The sequence below is a fragment of the Schistocerca serialis genome, chromosome 8 (genome assembly GCF_023864345.2).
Source record: "Schistocerca serialis cubense isolate TAMUIC-IGC-003099 chromosome 8, iqSchSeri2.2, whole genome shotgun sequence".
NCBI lineage: Eukaryota > Metazoa > Arthropoda > Insecta > Orthoptera > Acrididae > Schistocerca > Schistocerca serialis.
In genome coordinates this window covers 573,296,995-573,315,066 of record NC_064645.1, presented here as the reverse complement: position 1 = coordinate 573,315,066, position 18,072 = coordinate 573,296,995, and the positions used below count along the sequence as shown (strand labels likewise).

The 18,072-nt window shown below is 36.6% G+C and overlaps 1 protein-coding gene across 6 annotated transcripts in view; it reads right to left on the bottom strand.

The window, feature by feature from the left end:
* LOC126416453 (rho GTPase-activating protein 44-like) overlaps positions 1–18,072 on the bottom strand; it is a 343,310-nt gene that overhangs the window by 41,799 nt on the left and 283,439 nt on the right. For 5 of the 6 annotated variants that reach the window (XR_007575461.1, XM_050084185.1, XM_050084183.1 and 2 more), the window contains exon 13: positions 14,574–15,378. Coding sequence is in view for 5 of the 6 variants with exons in the window: in XM_050084185.1 (XP_049940142.1) it covers positions 14,574–15,378 (805 nt within the window). In the remaining variant the exon portion in view is untranslated. The remainder of the gene's footprint in view (positions 1–14,573; positions 15,379–18,072) is intronic. The other variant, XM_050084186.1, reaches the window with a different exon arrangement.

Sequence of the window (18,072 nt, the reverse complement as noted above, 5' to 3'; positions counted from 1 at the left end):
AAAGGCAGCTAAGTGAAAGATTTAATGGATGTTTGCATCACCAAAATTAGGAAGAGTGGTAAGGTAACTGTGAAGAAAGAACTTCAACAATGCTGAATACTTAAAAAAGTTGTTGCATTGATACAGCAAATTACTTAGCACAGAATTTTTGTTGAGCATAAACAAGTGATGAAGAACAGAAGAAAGAAGAACAGGGTCTTTAGTCCCTTCTTAATACACAAAAACTGGTGAGTACCTAGTATAAGTAGTGAAAGACTTCACATCTAGAAAGCAAAAATACACGAGACATCCAGAATGGTGGTATATCAGAAGTGGATTGATACAGATGAACAAAAGTCAGCAACAGAACTCCTCTGGTATTAAATATTGACATGAAATTGAAGATAATTGTTTCGAAAATGTATATCTGGAGAACAGTATTATAATGGAAGTGAAACACGAAACAAGGAAAACTGAAAATACTGGAAGCATATGAAATGTTGTACACTACAGAAAGCCATCTAAAAATTGCTACATACTGTAGAAAGTGAAGAGGAACTAGGAAGAACTGAAGAGGAAAGAAACTCATAAGAGGAGTTGATAAGAAATGTTGGAGGATAGTATCGTACCAGTGAAAATATCAGTGATTATTGAATAGTGTGTGTATAGTTGCCTTATTTAAATACGTTCAAGGGTTAATTGTAAAATTTGAATCACCAACTTAAAAGAGAAATGTTAAATCTCATAAATAATTTTGTTTGTTCATTTGTTCGTAGTGCACTTTGCAGTTCTGGTACATGGTGAAATCTCCAAACTACAGTACCGTAGCAGTCGAAACAAAATGGTGCAGCCCACTGATACAACAGAATATTGTGGAGTAATTCGTTTTTGGCAGCAGTAGTAATGTTACAGAAAATGAATTACAGCACAGAACTCCACTTTATCAATGGAAGGACTGTGAGCCACCCCTCCACTAGGGGCATACTGCAATACTGTGGCATGGAGATTTTAATGCATATCAAGACTGCAGACAAATATCTACAAGTAAACACAAAATGAATTTAGATAACTTCATTTTTTCATGGTGACAGTTAAAACTCGTGACTTCCCCTTGTATGATTTGTAACAACAAAAGAGAGAGCAGCAGATTTACAGATTTATGTGTGATCATGAAATGGTAAAGCTCACAATGTCTATTTCCTCCAATGATCCAAGGTCAATCAGAACGACAGATAAATTGTGCTCAGAATCTGTTTAGTGCAAAAGAAGTCAGAATGAGAGAGAGTGAAACATAATGCATTAGGAAGCACACTGAAAAGTAAAGTAGGATATAAAAATGGAAAAAAAGAGAAAAGTATAGTGTATTCGACAAGTAGAGTGAAATTACGAGTTTAAGACAGTTGGAGAATAAGTAAAAATTCTAATAAGCCTGAAAAACTAAAGTAAAATGTGAACAATGTAAGGAAAAGATAGACTGCTACTTATCATAAAGGGTGTGTATGTTTGTGTTTGTTTGTGTGTCTGTCGACCTGCCAGCACTTTCATTTGGTAAGTCACATCATCTTTGTTTTTAGATATATATTTCCTACGTGGAATGTTTCCCTCTATTATAACCAGACAACATATTAAGTTGCAAATAGGCACACTTAAAAGACACTTACACATTAGCTTTCAGCCACAGCCTTCATCAGAAAAAGAAAGAGAAACACACACCACTCATTGACAAGCTAGCAAGCCTTACACACACATGACCATCAACTCCAGCAGCTTAAACCAGAATGGTCCGTACTGCTGGAGTTGGCTGTCATGTGTGCGTGAGGTGTGCTTGCTTGTGAATGAATGAATGGTGTGTGTGTTTAGCTTTCGGCCACAGCCTTCATCTTTTTCTGCTGAAGGTTTTGGCCAAAAGATAATATTTAAGTGTCTTAATTGTGCCTGTCTGCAGCTTAATGTGTCATCTTTCTGGTAAGTAGCAATTTATCTTTTCCTCACATTGTTGATATTTCAACCCGGAGTTTCCACTGTCTGAAGTAAAATGTGGGCGGATAATATGAAGATACAATTGTTGTCTCTAGAGTTCAGAAAAACTGGTGCTCAGTAGAAGAATCCAAATACACTGTGCAGTGTAGCCACCACTCAAGCCTCTCGAGTCATGTTGGAGAGCAGTCTCGGTAACTGAGCAGTGGCAACAGCTTGTCTGTGTCCAATCTATCAGTTTTTAGGCAGCCATCCCTAAGAGGAATGCTGTGTCAACAAATGACATGAGTGAGTCACATATGACTGCCTGGAACGTTGTACACTCTGTCAGTGGAAGGGATAGAGCAATGATTGTGGGTTGGTGCATGGAGAAGGTTTTACAGTGGAATTAGTTGAATGACGGGAAGGGGGGGGGGGGGGGGCATTTGGTGTGAAGGTGTTTTGGAAATGTAACGTTTCAATAAAGATATTTAAAATGTTATGAGGGTGATCAGAAGCAATTAAGAGTGGAGCTGGTATGATGTAAGGTAAAATGTGCCTTGACTGAAGTTTGAAGTAACAGTTATTGGAACAGTGTGAAAGATGGACAAACAGTGCAAAAAGTCTTTCCAGAAGAGTACTCAGCATGGCAATGCAATAATTCTGTTGTAAGGTTTTTGAGGTATAATGAGAGTTCAGACACAAAGAGTGATGAGAAAATGGGTCTACATATAGAAAAAGTAACATTTAATGATATGCAAGAATCCAACTTATGCTACTCAACAGAAAGACTAATTTTACGGATACACTGACAAGATGTTAACATGTAACAGTAGTTTTCCAACCTTCTCAAAATAGGAGCTCCAAAAATTCAATACAATGGTTGATTACAACTACAGCAAGTAAACAGAATACTCCATGAAGTCTTTTTCTTCTGCCTATGTCAGCAAGTCAGTGGGTCATCTCTATGATGAGCAGCACTCTATCCTTTTCATAATTGTATTTCCTCATATTGTAAAGTATGAAATGTTACAACTGTTTCATGCAATTGCCGAGCTCAGATGACACATCACTTCACTGAGTAATACTTTCCATTTATTTTACATTAAGACAAGCATTATAACACAGTTATGAACAGCTAAACTGACTACCATGCATATACACAGTTAATCAACTCAATACTTTCAGCTGCAGGGTTGGTGTTAACTTTGGGATGTTATTCAGCTGTTACATTAGCAAGGTGATTGTGTGTGTGTGTGTGTGTGTGTGTGTGTGTGTGTGTGTGTGTGTGTGTTCCAGCCAGTCTTCTCTGAGACAGTGTATCTCTGGAAAATGGCATGGATTACATAAATAAGAAAAGAACTAAAGACACACCATCAAAGAATCAGAAATAACAGAAAAAAACGTTTCAAAGAATAAAATACTAAATTTAGAAGACTTTTAAGGCAGAAGGAATAAGAAATCAGGGACAACATGGACAGAATAAAGAAAAAAGACCACATGGGAAGAAGATGGAGGCGTTCTGGAAAATAGAAAACAATAAAGAAGATGAACTGAAGTTATGTGATCCCAGTTGGTCAATACAAAGATGATGATGATGATAATGCAATTATGGGTGAAAATAAGCTGGTGCTTTTTTTAAATGCTAAATTATGTCAGCCTGAAACTGGAAACCATGTCAACAGTTGGCTGGAGTTCAAAAATCAGCTCAAAACCTATTGCTCCACTACTCACAAACAAATCCCTCGGGTATCAATCCAACTGCTTCTTTTAGCTGCCACTCATTTCTGAGTGCACATTTTTCTCCTGTAATGCTGTAAAAATGTTTATGTACTTGCCTTCGGTGGCTCAGGCAATCAATCTGTGCAGAACCCGTATCTACATTTGTTGCTCCTGACTGCAGGACAGGGATGACAGCGTGTTTGCCAAACTTTTTGATCTTTGCTGACCCTCTACAACCTTATTCAAACAAATCAACTCCAACCGAGCTGGTCAGGCTCCAGAGCTTTTGATTTTCTGCTTGTGCACTCAATGTATTTGAATTCATGCTAATGCTCTGCAAGGTGTTTCTGAGCTTGCCATACAAGTTTTCAAGCATGTTTGTTTACCCTCACCTTCAATACAAGTGAGTCCCTCTCAGCCTGGAATCTGTGAGTGACCTGTCTTTCCTTTTATCATCTTCCCCAGTCTATCCTCCTCTGCTTACTGAGGAATGAACTGACAGTTTCAAAACCTAGGATAGTGTTGTCACTTTCACTTTCACACCTGTGTAGCAGTGATTCTAAATATTTTGCCTCCTGAAGGTTAGTAATGGCCAGCATTTCTGTCTCATCTGGGAGATAACTACCTACTGTATTTTACGGACTATATGATGCACTTCTTTCTTCAAAAAACTGCATCCAAAATTCAGGTGCATCTTACACTCGAAATTAATATGAAAATGTTGTGTGTTTGATTTAAAATTCCTATCAGTCTTAAAAACAGCCATACGTCCAATGCCAAAGGAAAGCTGTCTCTATCTGCCAACACTCGATTTAACTGCCAGCAGCAGTGCACCTGTGCGACAAACGTGTTGTGGGTATTCACAACCCAGAATTCTGTCTAGCCTATGATGCGTCATTACAGTCTACGGTGCCAGTGAACTTGAACTGAAAGTGATTTGTGTTATTGGTAACAGTAAAATATTTTTGTTAGTAGCTAGTTTCATAATGTAAAAAAAAAGTAACAGCTAGTCATAAGATGTGGGCTATAGACAGAAACTAATAGCAAATGGAGAGCAACAAGGAAACAGAGCAGCTGAATGACATTTCAGTCCTCCACCAACACGAAAAAAAAAAAAAAAAAAAAAATAAATAAATAAATAAAAATAACAAAAAGCTAGCACCAAACATTTGCCGTTGGTGGGCTAGTAAAGAAGAACTGAAATAAAATGTGGAAGACTAAATGGGAAAATACAGGACTGAATGCAAAATGGCCAAAACTAGAAGATGAAATATTGAAATGGATTCAAGGACACCATCAAAATGGTACTGAAATTAATACAAAAATGAGTCAAATACACAATCGTAAGCTAGTGCTACATTGGAACTTAACAGATTTTACGGGTGGAGTTGGTTGGTGCTACAGGTTTACGAAATGTCATGGACCTAGCATGCGAACCAAACCCAAAATATCTTAAAAAAGTGCCTCAAGAGTATGAAGAAAAAAATATTATCTTTCCACCTCTTTATTATTCAACATCAAAAGAAAACCAATGTGGAACTAAGACAAATAGCAAATATGGACAAAACTCCTCTAACATTTGATGTGCCGAGTAACAGAACTGTTGCCATGAAAGATGCTAAAACGGTAACTATAAAAATGCACTACATGTTGCCCATCCATGTTGTGCTTATCATTTTCATGTGCAAAACAATGCCAAAAACTTCTGAAATACCGTCATATGGTGGTGTTAACATACAAGGGTCAGATGGATGAGGCTGGCATGAAATTATGGATTTACAGAGTGTGGGAGAAAAGGAAAGGTGCTTTATTGAAGAAGAGTTCTCTTCTTGTACTAACTCATTTTCGTAGTCATTAGAAAAATTCTGTGAAACAGACATTGAGACAGCTTGCTGTTATTCTGGGAGCACTTACTTCACAACTGCAACCTCTTGATGTCTCAATAAATAAACCATTTACAGTTTGTGTGTGAGAGAGGAAGGGAACAAATGGATGATGAAAGAAACCTAGGAATGGAACAAATGGATGATGGAAGGTACCTAACATAAATTCACACTGATGGGAGCTTTAAGACAACCTACAATCAAACAAGTGCGTCAGTGGATAAAACAATCATGGTCTAGAATGAGAGAAGACATTATTTGTTAAATCTTTAAAGAAGTGAGGAATAAGTAAGCTCCCGATGGCACTGAAGACCATCTTATATACGAAGAGGACAAAGAAGAAGAAGAAAGTTCAGATGATATTCATTAATTTTAAAGGTCAGTTCGGTTTTATAAATTAGAATTTTGTTTTTAGTCTGGCTTTGCAATCTAACAATAAAAAAGGCAAAAATATTTTTTAAAAAAATTGCTTAAAAATTAAGGTGCATTTTACAGTCTGTAAAATATGCTATATAGGAGAAGCAATCTAAGCCACAATACCTTAAAATCATGCATACAGTATGTGTACGTACAGTTTCAAAAGCCTTTTATGGCCACAGAACAATTAACTACAGAAATTTATGCTTTGCATTCCTTTCACATTTATATGAAACACAAAATCATGCCAGGAGACCTCTTTATGTGCAAGAGCCTCAAGAATATGTAAATGGAAATTAACCAATGGAAAATCCAAGATGTAATGTAACAATATTACAGAAGGAAAGTTGCTACTCACTGTATAGCGGAAATGCTGAGTCGCGATAGGCACAATAAAAAGATTCACACAATTACAGCTTTTGTCCCTTAAGGCCTTTGTCAGCAACACACACACACACACACACACACACACACGCACGCACACGCACGCGCAACTTGCACACACCTCTGCAGTCTCAGATAGCTGAAACCACACTGGCAGCGTGTATCCAAGTTGCGTTTGCATGAGTGTGTGTATGTGTGTCTATTGCTGACAGATGCCTTAATGGCCGAAGCTATAATTGTGTGATCTTTTTGTTGTGCCTATCGCGACTCAGCATTTCCGCTAAATGAAAATTATCAACATTTAAATAAAATAACTGGGCCTGAAAGAAATTATCTACTATAAGCCATCCAAGCTGGGATAGGGAAAAAAAGGAGGAAAAGTACATGCAATCATCCACCAATAATTTTCACTTATTTACACCCCAGAAATTAACCCCAGGAAATGTCGTAACATTATTTGGATTACATAGAGTGGTTAGTGTCTTCAATATAATGAAATGTGAAAAGTGCAATCATGCAAATCTAAACATGGGAATGCAAAGGAACTACAGTTATTGGGCATTAGTTCAACAACACTGACTTACTGTGTCATATTAAGCACCTGAAATAAGTGCATTTTTACACGTGATATTACTTACAAGTTTTAAAAGTGCTGCTCTTATTTCCACCTCCTGTCCTCTGCCGTGGGTCTGATTCAACAGATATGAGTAAATATGGTATTTTGGTTTGATTTATCTTCGATCTATATTATCAGCATAGTTATATTGGCCAATGAGGCGCTGATGACCTCGATGTTGAGTGCCCATAAACCCCAACACAATGTTAGGCTCCACAACTTTTTTGCCAGTTGAGCTCCCCCAGTTATGCAACTCAGCATGGTACTGTTATTGCAAATTATTTTACTGTATTGTATAAGTCAATTGCTGTAAGCATTAACAACATTCTAGATTTTCATTTTTCATCCTCCCTTCGTTTTCCCATTTTTTCAGTAAGTCTTTACAAATTTCCAAAATGATTTCTTCAAACATATCAGTTCCTTCCATCATGCTTTCCACAAGTGGAATTTTACTGCATTCCTCCTGACTAACTGACAAAAGGATGTGCTTGAGCACAGCAACACACAAATATCCTGCACAGTGAAGCACTAACAAATCTCCTTTTTTTTCCTTTTGTGTGTGTGTGTGTGTGTGTGTGTGTGTGTGTGTGTGTGTGTGTGTGTGTGTGTGGGGGGGGGGGGGGGGGGGGGGGAGATTGGCTGGTTTTGATGTGTTCTGTTATCCTTCCTCGCAAGCCTCCCTTCTTCTACATTTGTGTTTAAGACCTTCCGTATTCCATGTAATGCTTATTTTGTTGCTCACAGACATAGTTAAATAAATACCACTTTCCTCTTGACTCTTATTGCTGTCCAGGTTTACAGTTTTGTATGAATCTAGCCTGACACTCCCTAATTACCCTCTCATTGCTCTTCAAACTGAGATGTTTGCATAATTTATAATATTTAAGAGCGAAATTGTAAAAATTGTAATTATCTGTAGAAACAATTAATATGATTTCATATATTTATTTGCCCACAGAAAATAACATATCAGCTGAGAGGGAAAACCTAAGATGAAGATATGGCAACAGTTTGAACACTACTTGATAAATGTACACAACATAACTTTTACTCAAAAAATTTTCCAGGATATGTAAGTAGACAGGAAAAAAATTCTGGATTTCCCAGTTAAAAATACACTTTTTCCCATGTGGAAATACACTTTCTACTTGTTAAGTGACAATTTACTCTCCCTTTGAGCTGTAAAACTTATCAATTCTTGGAATGTAAAGATTTTATACATCATAAAGCGCAGTAGTTTCTGAAGCACTGAAATCGAGATTGCACTGCACTTTTGTCAGCCAATCCTAGCTCACATAATCATGTGATGTTGCCAGCCAGTGACACCAGATATTCAGTTCATAGGACACATGGTGCAGTATGAACACAGAAATAGGAAAAGTTACTGGTTTATATTTACATACATACATATAGCTACAAGAAAAGCTAAGCTTTCACATATAATATTGATCTATTTAGCGTATGTTACCCTACGAGATATAACAAACACAAACATGCCAGTAAAATTTTTCCAAGTGGTTGTTTTGAATGAGTGTCAAACGCTCAGTGATTTAAGAAATTCATTGCACATATCCACATGTAACTTAATTCATGTTGCGTACAAAGAAATTTGCTTTGAAATTAACACTGCTCAAAGTACCATTCACAACATTTTCTCACATCATTGTGCTCATCGAAAGCAGTTTGTATTTAAAAGTATTGGCTACTCTTCATCCTAAAGCCTTTGACACATTTTGCTGTCGACAGACAATAGGTGCGCACTGTGTTTTGTTGTTGTAAATGATGCATTCTTTTTGCAACTAAAGTTGTATTTTGGCGTTAGTCTCTCATTTATATTTTACTGCTGCAGTATTATTCTACAGCAGTGGCCTAAAATAAAATTTTTTGTTAGGCATCAGTTCTTACCAGTCAAAATTACAAAAAATTTAATGTTAAAGTAAAACAATGAAAAATTACCACAATTCTTTAAAATTACAGGTTTTTTCCTTCATTGCTTGGTTGTCCCCTGTTTTAACTGTCATTCTTTTCTATTTTATCCCGTGCTAACTTGTCATAATATTTTTGTATAAACACTCTGAAGTTTTCCATTCCAGTCACAATGCTTGATACAATCTACAAATGGTATTGTAGGAGCACTCACAAGCAGAAGTTTTTCCTCTTATCTGTTTTTCTTTGTTTGCAATAGATAACCAGAGCCAACAACAAATGCCTGCATGCAGCGCTGACACACTGATACTTTACATAAAACTTTATCAACATAACCAATGTGATCCCAAGGCAACCACATTTTGTGCAACAAGGGTAAAGAGGACATATCACATTTGTAATAGGAAAGAAATGTAATCCAAATTTACAGCAGGATAACAGAGTTTAATAGCAACATAAGAAACAATACAAATTAACAGCAAACAAAAGCTGAATAACACACTTTTGCTACAAAGCTAACATGAATGCAGCGTGCAAAACTATACTCAACAGAATAAATGAAATAATCACAAGTGTAAAACAAGCAAAGTGTATTTACAAAAAAATGCAAATAGTAACTACAATAATAACAAAAGAAAAAGAAAACAGACATATAAGGAACCGAGCACAACAAGTAATAACAAAATGCTGATGATAATTTTGAGAAAGTGCCATGGAAGTCTAAGTAATGAGGCAGTGAAATTCTTTTATTTACTAGTTAATATATGGAGCCCTATGGCACTAATATCAAGTACCAAATGCAAATCAGTTTGTGAGATTTCAAAGAACACTATTGTTAAAATTATTATACATTAGGAAGATCTGTTTGTTTTACTGTTATTGAAGACTTAGATACATTAATATAGCTACCATGCAGACTAACTGCTTTCTTCATTTTAAATATATACAATAAATAAAATCTATATTTCTGTCACACCCAACACAACATCAAATAACATAACTGGAAACATACAAATGAAGTATGTAATAAACAGGGCAGTACTCATTAAACTGATTTAGTCAAAATTAATACCAAATAAGCATACCATCTGGATATCATTTTAAATTCTTTTATTTGCAGTCTTTCTTTTCTGAAATACTGAGCTCATAATGCCATAAATATACAATAAATGACAATCGTCACAAAATGAGTGACCTCTGTGATTTCAGTTCAGTGATGGGACATACCCGTATTTACACACGAAAAAAAAACTTTCTTATACATTAATTTCTGCAACTGTAAACCTTTCAGTGGTATGTGTCCATCACAGTGGCCCTAAAACAAAATATGTCACTCTGCAAACTACTATGGAAGTACACCAGATTTTATCAACAGCCTAAGAGGCACACACAAATACACTCCATTTTTTTGCAAGAAAAATAATCAATTACTGAAATTTATGTACTGGACCTGAGGAAAAATTTGTGATAGCAACATAAGTAACTGACCAAATTTCTAATAAAACATGACATAGTTCTCTATGATATCTTTTGTGAGCGAGTGCCTTTTCTTTAATATTACACAGCACATTACTCATTTCAGTCTTCAATGCTGCAGCAAAAAAAAAAACTACAATTATTTCTTTCCTCATCTATATATTGTACCTCAATTATTTCTTTCCTTGTCAATATATTGTATCTCCAATGAAAAACATGTATACAAACTAGTAACAAAAAACAATTGAATATGTGAGACTAGTCCCAGTGCTGTGTAAGGAGCAGATTCATTATTCATCTTTTTGACAGATTGAATATGATTGACTGTCTTGAAGTCAATCAGTAAAATACAATTAAAAATGATGTGTCATGGCTTCATTCATTGCACTGAAATGACAACTTGGGAGAGAGGGGAGTGGGGAGAGGGTGAGGTGAGAAAGAGAGAGAGAGGGGGGGGGGGAGGGGGGGAGTTTGTGAGGAAAGCATCAATTGAAGCTAGTGAATACCATGGCTTTCAAAGGTCAAGAAAAAGAGAAATAAGTGGAATAAAATTCAAGGATTTTTAGTTCCTTCAACACAAGTAACATTCTAATTCTGCAAATCTAGACACACAAGAATTAGACCATTTGTCAATGGAAAGTAATACTGCAAGAAAAATGACTACATATTCAGTAACTCGCTAAATCAAAAAGGATTTGAATGAGACAACAACAATACTTCCCAAAAACAGTTTATGCACACTTTTATAGTTTTTGATGCATCATAATCATCCAACAATCATAAAGAAGAAAATCATGCATACATATAAATGTTGAAAGTATTGCTACACAAACACAACACAGGGGTGTACCATTGCATGCCTGAATTGCTGACAAAAATTTACATTTGTGATACCAGTGTTCCCCAACAGATCACAAAATGAAAGGAGGAAATCATACATTACATTTACATAGTATCTTCACTGAATGCCACTAAATTATTGTTCAAATCAAAACAAAATACATTACACGGTACACAAGAGGAATGTCTACTTATCAGTTTTGAAGCAGGAACAACTCTCTGTGTTTTGGTGGTGGTGGTGGAGAGGGTGGGAGGGGGGGGGGGGGGGTTGTGCAAATGGTGACAAGACATTGTGTGTCAAAAGGGAGGTGATACTACAAGAGATAAAGACAGAATAATGGATAAGTCATTTATCTATAAAAGCTGTCACCCACATTATTTTACACAAAAATGAGCATATGATATCAACACACATAAAAGATGGCAGCCGAACTTAATAGGTGAAAAAAAAAGAGGAAATTAGGAAGTGGTGGTAGCAAGGAACTAGAAAGAGTGAAGAAACTAGCTTGAGTTAACATTTCAGTAGTTTTAAAAAGTGAGAGTTTGGAAACCATGATATTTCACGAAAGAGGGTGAGGGAAGGAGGTGGAAGAGAAAAATGCAAAAGACAAGTAGTGTTAACGAGTTGCCAGGTTTTTGCTATTATGATGTAGGTATGTTCAACAACAGAATGTCGGCAACAATGCTAGTGGTCATGCCAATATCCAGTGCTGAACAAAATTTCCTGGTCAATTCAAAGGCTACACCTGACCAACTTAAACCAAAAGCATCGCAAACCTGGAATATATATCCAACAGCCAATCACTAACAGTATGTACTAATGTGTGCTTTATTTCTGTTGGGAAATATTTTATTACTTAACAGGAAAACAGTTTCTGTCATTAGGGTTTGCTGGTCACTTTCGATGCTCCTTTTTGTCTGCCACTAACTAATGGTTCACAAATAGTTAACATGTAGGGCACAGGGATCAGTTATATCATACTACTCCGAGCACTAAACAAATGCTAGCTAAATCAAAACTAAGCTTCACTTACATTACTGAATTCATTACACAAGAACATCAGGACGACAGGCAAAATTTTACTGAGAAGTCTATCAACAAGAAATAATGAATAAATGTCACAAATGCCATAACAAAATGTGATTACAGTGAGTTATATACTCTTCCACACCCACAAACATTCAGTACCTTTCTGAGAGTTCTGCAGTGAAGATTAACGTCAATATGAAATTTGCAATTACAGTGAGTTATTCTGCAATTTATTCTCCACTGAACTATTGCAAGCAGCCATAGTATCTGACAGTGCCAATTGACAAATACTATATCAACAAGTAGGAGACATTTATGGAATACACTATGTCTTACATTCTCTACACAAAACAGTAGCAGATTTTAAAACCACAGTGCCACAGCTCTGCACAATTGCTACAGTTGTTGTTAGGAAATGGCAATGCTGCATATCTCTGTGCAGCCCCCCCTCCCAAACCTTTGCAACCGTGACTATTGCTTGCTGTGATTAACAGGCACAGGCTGATATGCACTGAAAATGAATTTGATAAACACACACTAATACTGCCCATATCATAAGAACATTTTAAAAGTTTCATGTTGTAATATCAGTTTAAGCATTGAAAGCCTCTTACAAGAAGTTTAAATTTTGCACTTTTCTCATAATTTTCCAACAATGAGTGAGTCTATTTGATGCAAAGAGATGTTGCCTTTTTTTCAAAACAAATAAAAATAACATACTGCTGTTAGAATCAAGGAGAGAGATTTCTTTTCAGAGACAGATGCAATACAGCCAATTCACTTTGATGTCTCCACAGATGTTAACACAGATTTAAAGAAAAAGTGATTGACAATGAAGTTTCCTACTTTCCTGTGTCCTGTATTACTTGTAATAAAATTTTAACTTCCTTCAAGAATAGGCAGTCACTGACAGTAAATGAACATTGAGTGGGCCCACTATCACACTTAAACCACCATAAAAACCTACTAACTTCTGAGCTTTAGTTCTTTTTATAGTTTTAATTCAAACTTCACTTTCGGAAATACTTTTTATGACGCCTATATACATTACTTACTGTATTTAGTCATTTTTAAACAAAATACCTGGTTGCTCTCATATGCATGTAATAAAAGTTGTCTTTTACAAATTACAATTCTAACATTTATGTTGTACAGCCACAGCCAACCTGACTAAAGTATCTGAGTCGTTATACCCATTCAATGTTGAATACACGAAGCTGCAAATGTCTTAAATAAGTTAAAGTGAATAAACAGCTCCTCAGTGCAGAAAAATAAAAAATGATGAGAAATAGGTTAGAAATATCCCCAGACCTGACAAAATAGAAATCTGCATGAAAAAAAATTTCTATATTTTATGTAATTTGTGGTGTTTTTCAGGTTATCTTTTTTGAGTTCTTTCTATAAAACAGAAAGAAAGACAAAAATAATAAATTTATCCCTGCTCTCCAATAAAGTTTTGTTTCACTTGGTCATGTCTTCAAAAGTATGTTCATTCTAAATGCTACCAACATGCTTCTACACCATACTATTTTACTTGTCAATCACAATAGCAGCCTAATACACACACATTGCTCTCTTCCAGGTACTTCTGGTGCAGTTTACGCTGTAACTCCATCAGAACTGCTCTGCTTTAAAGTCAAGAAGCGGAGAGACTTCTATGTCATATCTGTAGACACTGTGTCAGTCACATAATCAAACTGTATTGGTGAATTATGTCTCCACTGGCAAACCCACAATAATTACAACAAACTATCTCAAAAAAAGCATTGTGTTAATAAAGAATACAACACACTGATGGGGCATTGAAACAGATACCATTAAGTATAATAATGCAAATTGAAAATGACTACTAAAAGGGAATGCTAAAATACAAAGTTTGTTTAATGGTAGGTGCCACAGTAAACAAATATAACCAAACGTACGTGCAAATTCAATCGCAGAACTAGTAGAGTTTAATTAATTTTTACTCAGGAACTCTCAACAGTCTTTTCTTCAGCTGCCTTATTTGCTTACATTTCTGACAACATAGTGTAAAGCTACAAAATGAAGAGAGAATTTAATTTTAGCAAAACTATTTAAAATCATAATTGTTGACTTTTTTCAGTTTAGCATTAAAAAAGTTTTGAAATAAATAAGAAGCAAAGGCTGTGTGATTACTTGAGAGAGGAAAACAAAAGAAGCTGAAATAAATTAAAAGCTCTGAATGACAATAAAATCATCAGAAGTAGGCAGAGTGTAACATCACATGAGACACCAAGGAACACCACAAAGACTCAAGCAACACATATTTACATTATTGCTGCCCCGGCGAGTGAGTCCCCGAAACCGGTACAATAGTACTTACTTCTGAATTTGCTTTTTCGACAGAAGAAATATCACCATCAGAATGCTTAGTAGCACGGAAAGAAGCTGCATGTGGCCGCAACAGGGAAGCAGGTCGTTCAGGCACAACCGGTTTGGATGATTTTTCACAAATGTCACTTACAGGCACTTTTCTCAGTGTCACACTTCCATCCGCCGAAGTGGAACTATTTACACCCACCGTTTCTGAGTTGGATTTGGGTGGTGATGATGAGAATAAAGTGTGTGATTCTGCAGTGCCAGGGACACAGTCTACAGAAGTATTTACACTGACTACAGAGGTACGTGGGGCAGCGACAGGTCTCTGCAAGTGCTTCCTGTCGAGGGTGCTCATGTTACTATCACTGCAATTCACTGTCACCTTCTGTTGTTGCTGCTGTTGGTGCTGCAGATGTGGCTGCAGGTGGAGCTGGTGATCCGAAAGGATGGAAACCTTACCAATGCTACCTGCAGTGACAGTGACAGTCGTAGTGTGGCCTCCACCAGTAGCAGACAGAGGCTGCGACACTTCCGTCACGGGCGGAGGTGTCACCTCCTCGGGCTGCGCCAATGGCGCTGCATGTTCTAGGTCGAGGCTCCGCCTGGAGGCGGTTGTCGCCGGTGGTGGCGGAGGCGGTTCTGGTAACAACGGTTTCTTAGCTGGTCGTGGCAGCGTTGAAACCACGGGTGGTGGTGCAACAGTTGGTCGTGGTGGCTTTTCTGGGTGCTCCCGACTCACAGCAGCTGGTGGTATTGGTGCAGGTTTATTCTTCCGTCGTGTTATTGGCTTTGGACTCCCTTGAGGTGGGCTTGAGAAGACAAAAATGGGCTTGAGAAGACAATTATATTATTAACATCACAATTAAGATACAGCAAGATCTAAAATGTGTGAACAACCTGTTCAAAACAAAACAACTTTTCAACAGTAAATCCACAAGTTACACCACTGTTAATGACATTATACACTAATGGGGCAAAAAATTGCAACACCAGAATATAATTTGTGTAGAGCAATGAAATGGATCTCAGTTTGAAGGATGGAGCTCCAAGTCTGTTGCACTTGGTAAGTCAATACAAGCACTGTTAATGATGTTTGTTGATGACAGTGAAGCTTTCCGATGAAGCTGCGTATGTACTTGATTCGAGGCAGATCCGGTGATCGAACAGGCCGCAGCAACATGTCGACACTATGTAGAACGTCTTGGGTTACAACAGCTATATGTGGGCGAGCATTGTCGTGTCGGAAAACACCCCCCTGGTATGCTGTTCATGAATGGCGATATATAAATTTGCAGTCAGGGTGCTTGAGATAACAATGAGAGTGCTCCTGCTGTCATACAAAATTGCACCGCAGACAATAACTCCATGTGTAGGTCCAGTGCACAGAGACGCTGGCCTCCTCCTAACCAACACTCAGCCCTCACTGGCATCGAGACAGAACAAATCCAGATTTCATCAGAAAACACGACAGTCCTTCACTCTAACATCCAGTGACACTACTGACTTTCAAATGTCAATGGTTTGGGGTCAGTGGAATGCACACTACAGGGTGTCTGGCTCAGAGTTGTCCTTGAAGTAACCAATTTGTAACCATCTGTTGTGTCACTGTGTTGCATACTCATAATGGCGCTACTAGTGTCACTCTTATGCCACTAGCACAAAATCTGAACAGACATCACTTTTAAGATGTAGAAACACACTATCCGTGAGCATTCGACAGTGTGATAAGATTGGTAAAATGCACACATTTACATCTCTCGTTTCATAAGGCAATGTACTTTTCCTTTTTCTATTACTGAACATAAATAGAAGTTAGGGGTGTTCAGGCATTCTTCCCTAATTATACTCATAGTGAAGATAACAAAAATTAAAAGTTGAAACAGTCTGCAGTATTTCACAAAGACTGAGATGATGTCAGATATATTATTTACATATCAAGTAAACAAATATTTAATATAAACTGTGTTTAATCAATAGTGGCTTTAGAAGCTCTTGAAAGACTGCATTCCCATCAAATCCTTTGTGAAATCTGGAGCATCTCAATGCAAGGAAAAAAATCCCCTCCCCACAAAACATTTTAATTATTTAAGCCTGTGTTTAAAAATTCATTCATATATAAAGAACTTACACCTCCATACCATTGTATGGTCACAGCAAAAAATCACAAATAGGTGTCACTGAAATAGTACGATGAAAATTTAATACTTGATGGATTATTTCCATTTCCTGGAAAATATTTATCAAATCTATCTCGTATTCAATTCAATGCATTGCACACAAAGTGAGTGTATTTGTGAACCACCGGTGATACTAAACAGTCCTTCATAACCACGATGAGAATTAAGAATTCATAGCATTAATGAACCGAACAAAAACGCAAGACTCGGTGGAATAATACTGCACAACCAATTTGCTCCGAAACAATTGAAAGTGTTTAGGGCAAGCCCTGAGTAAACCTGGAGATACAAAATGTAATGGTTTCTACAATGCAATGAAACAAATTTATTTCATCCAAGATAAGCTGATCCAGTTAAGTAGAATTTTTTCATTTGAAAATTCCACAAGAGAGGATGAGTTTAAGTACGTTAAACCATTAACAGCATGTTCAGGCCCAACTGATGAAGCTCTGTATATACTGCAATGTGAAAATATATGTATTTTGGAATTTTAGTTCCATGCTTGAGGACTCAACTCAGAGGCATAAAAACAGGAGAACATTCCTCTTAAATATTGCAGCACATGGGTGACTTCCTACTGAGAAAGTGTTGAGAAATAGACGATATGAAGACTTTTTGCACCTTTCTACACCAATGAGAGACAAGCAGCTACTGCAGCACTATCCTGCCCACAAATTAAAAACAAATTGTTCACCTGCATTGCTGTCCATGGTCAAGGAAAGCTTACAACTTCAGGCATATAGTAGACCAAGAAATGTTGCAGAAATCGAGTGGGGTGTCTGAAATGGAAGTGGTGACAGAAAAAGTTAATTCATTTTTTGATTTTAAATCAGATTGAGGAGACGCAACTTACAAGGAACCACAAAGTTATGTGCCAAAAAACTAGAGCAGAATACCTGATTTCTGTTTTTTGCTGAAGAATATCATGATTTTGAAGGTCTTCGACCGCTATCCTGAAGTAATGGTGATTTTCAGAAGAGATAACATGACACTACTTTACCTGGTATCGCTAGAATATGTTTTTTCATATGCCACAATGGCTAATCTTTCGAAGATCTGATAAATATTTTTAAGAAAAGGAACTGTTCTGAAAAGTAATCTAAAAGATCAAAAACTACATTCACACTATAATTGACAGAGAATTGGAGGAATAAATATTTCTGAATCTAAAAATTATCTTTCATTCTTTTCCTTTTTATTCACAAATAGGAAACAAATATATTTTTAATTTGTGTAAATGAATAACCATTCGAATAAATAATTTCGTTATTTATGACTAAAGAATGATAATTTTTGTCTGTATTTGTGATTCGAATAAATGTTGTC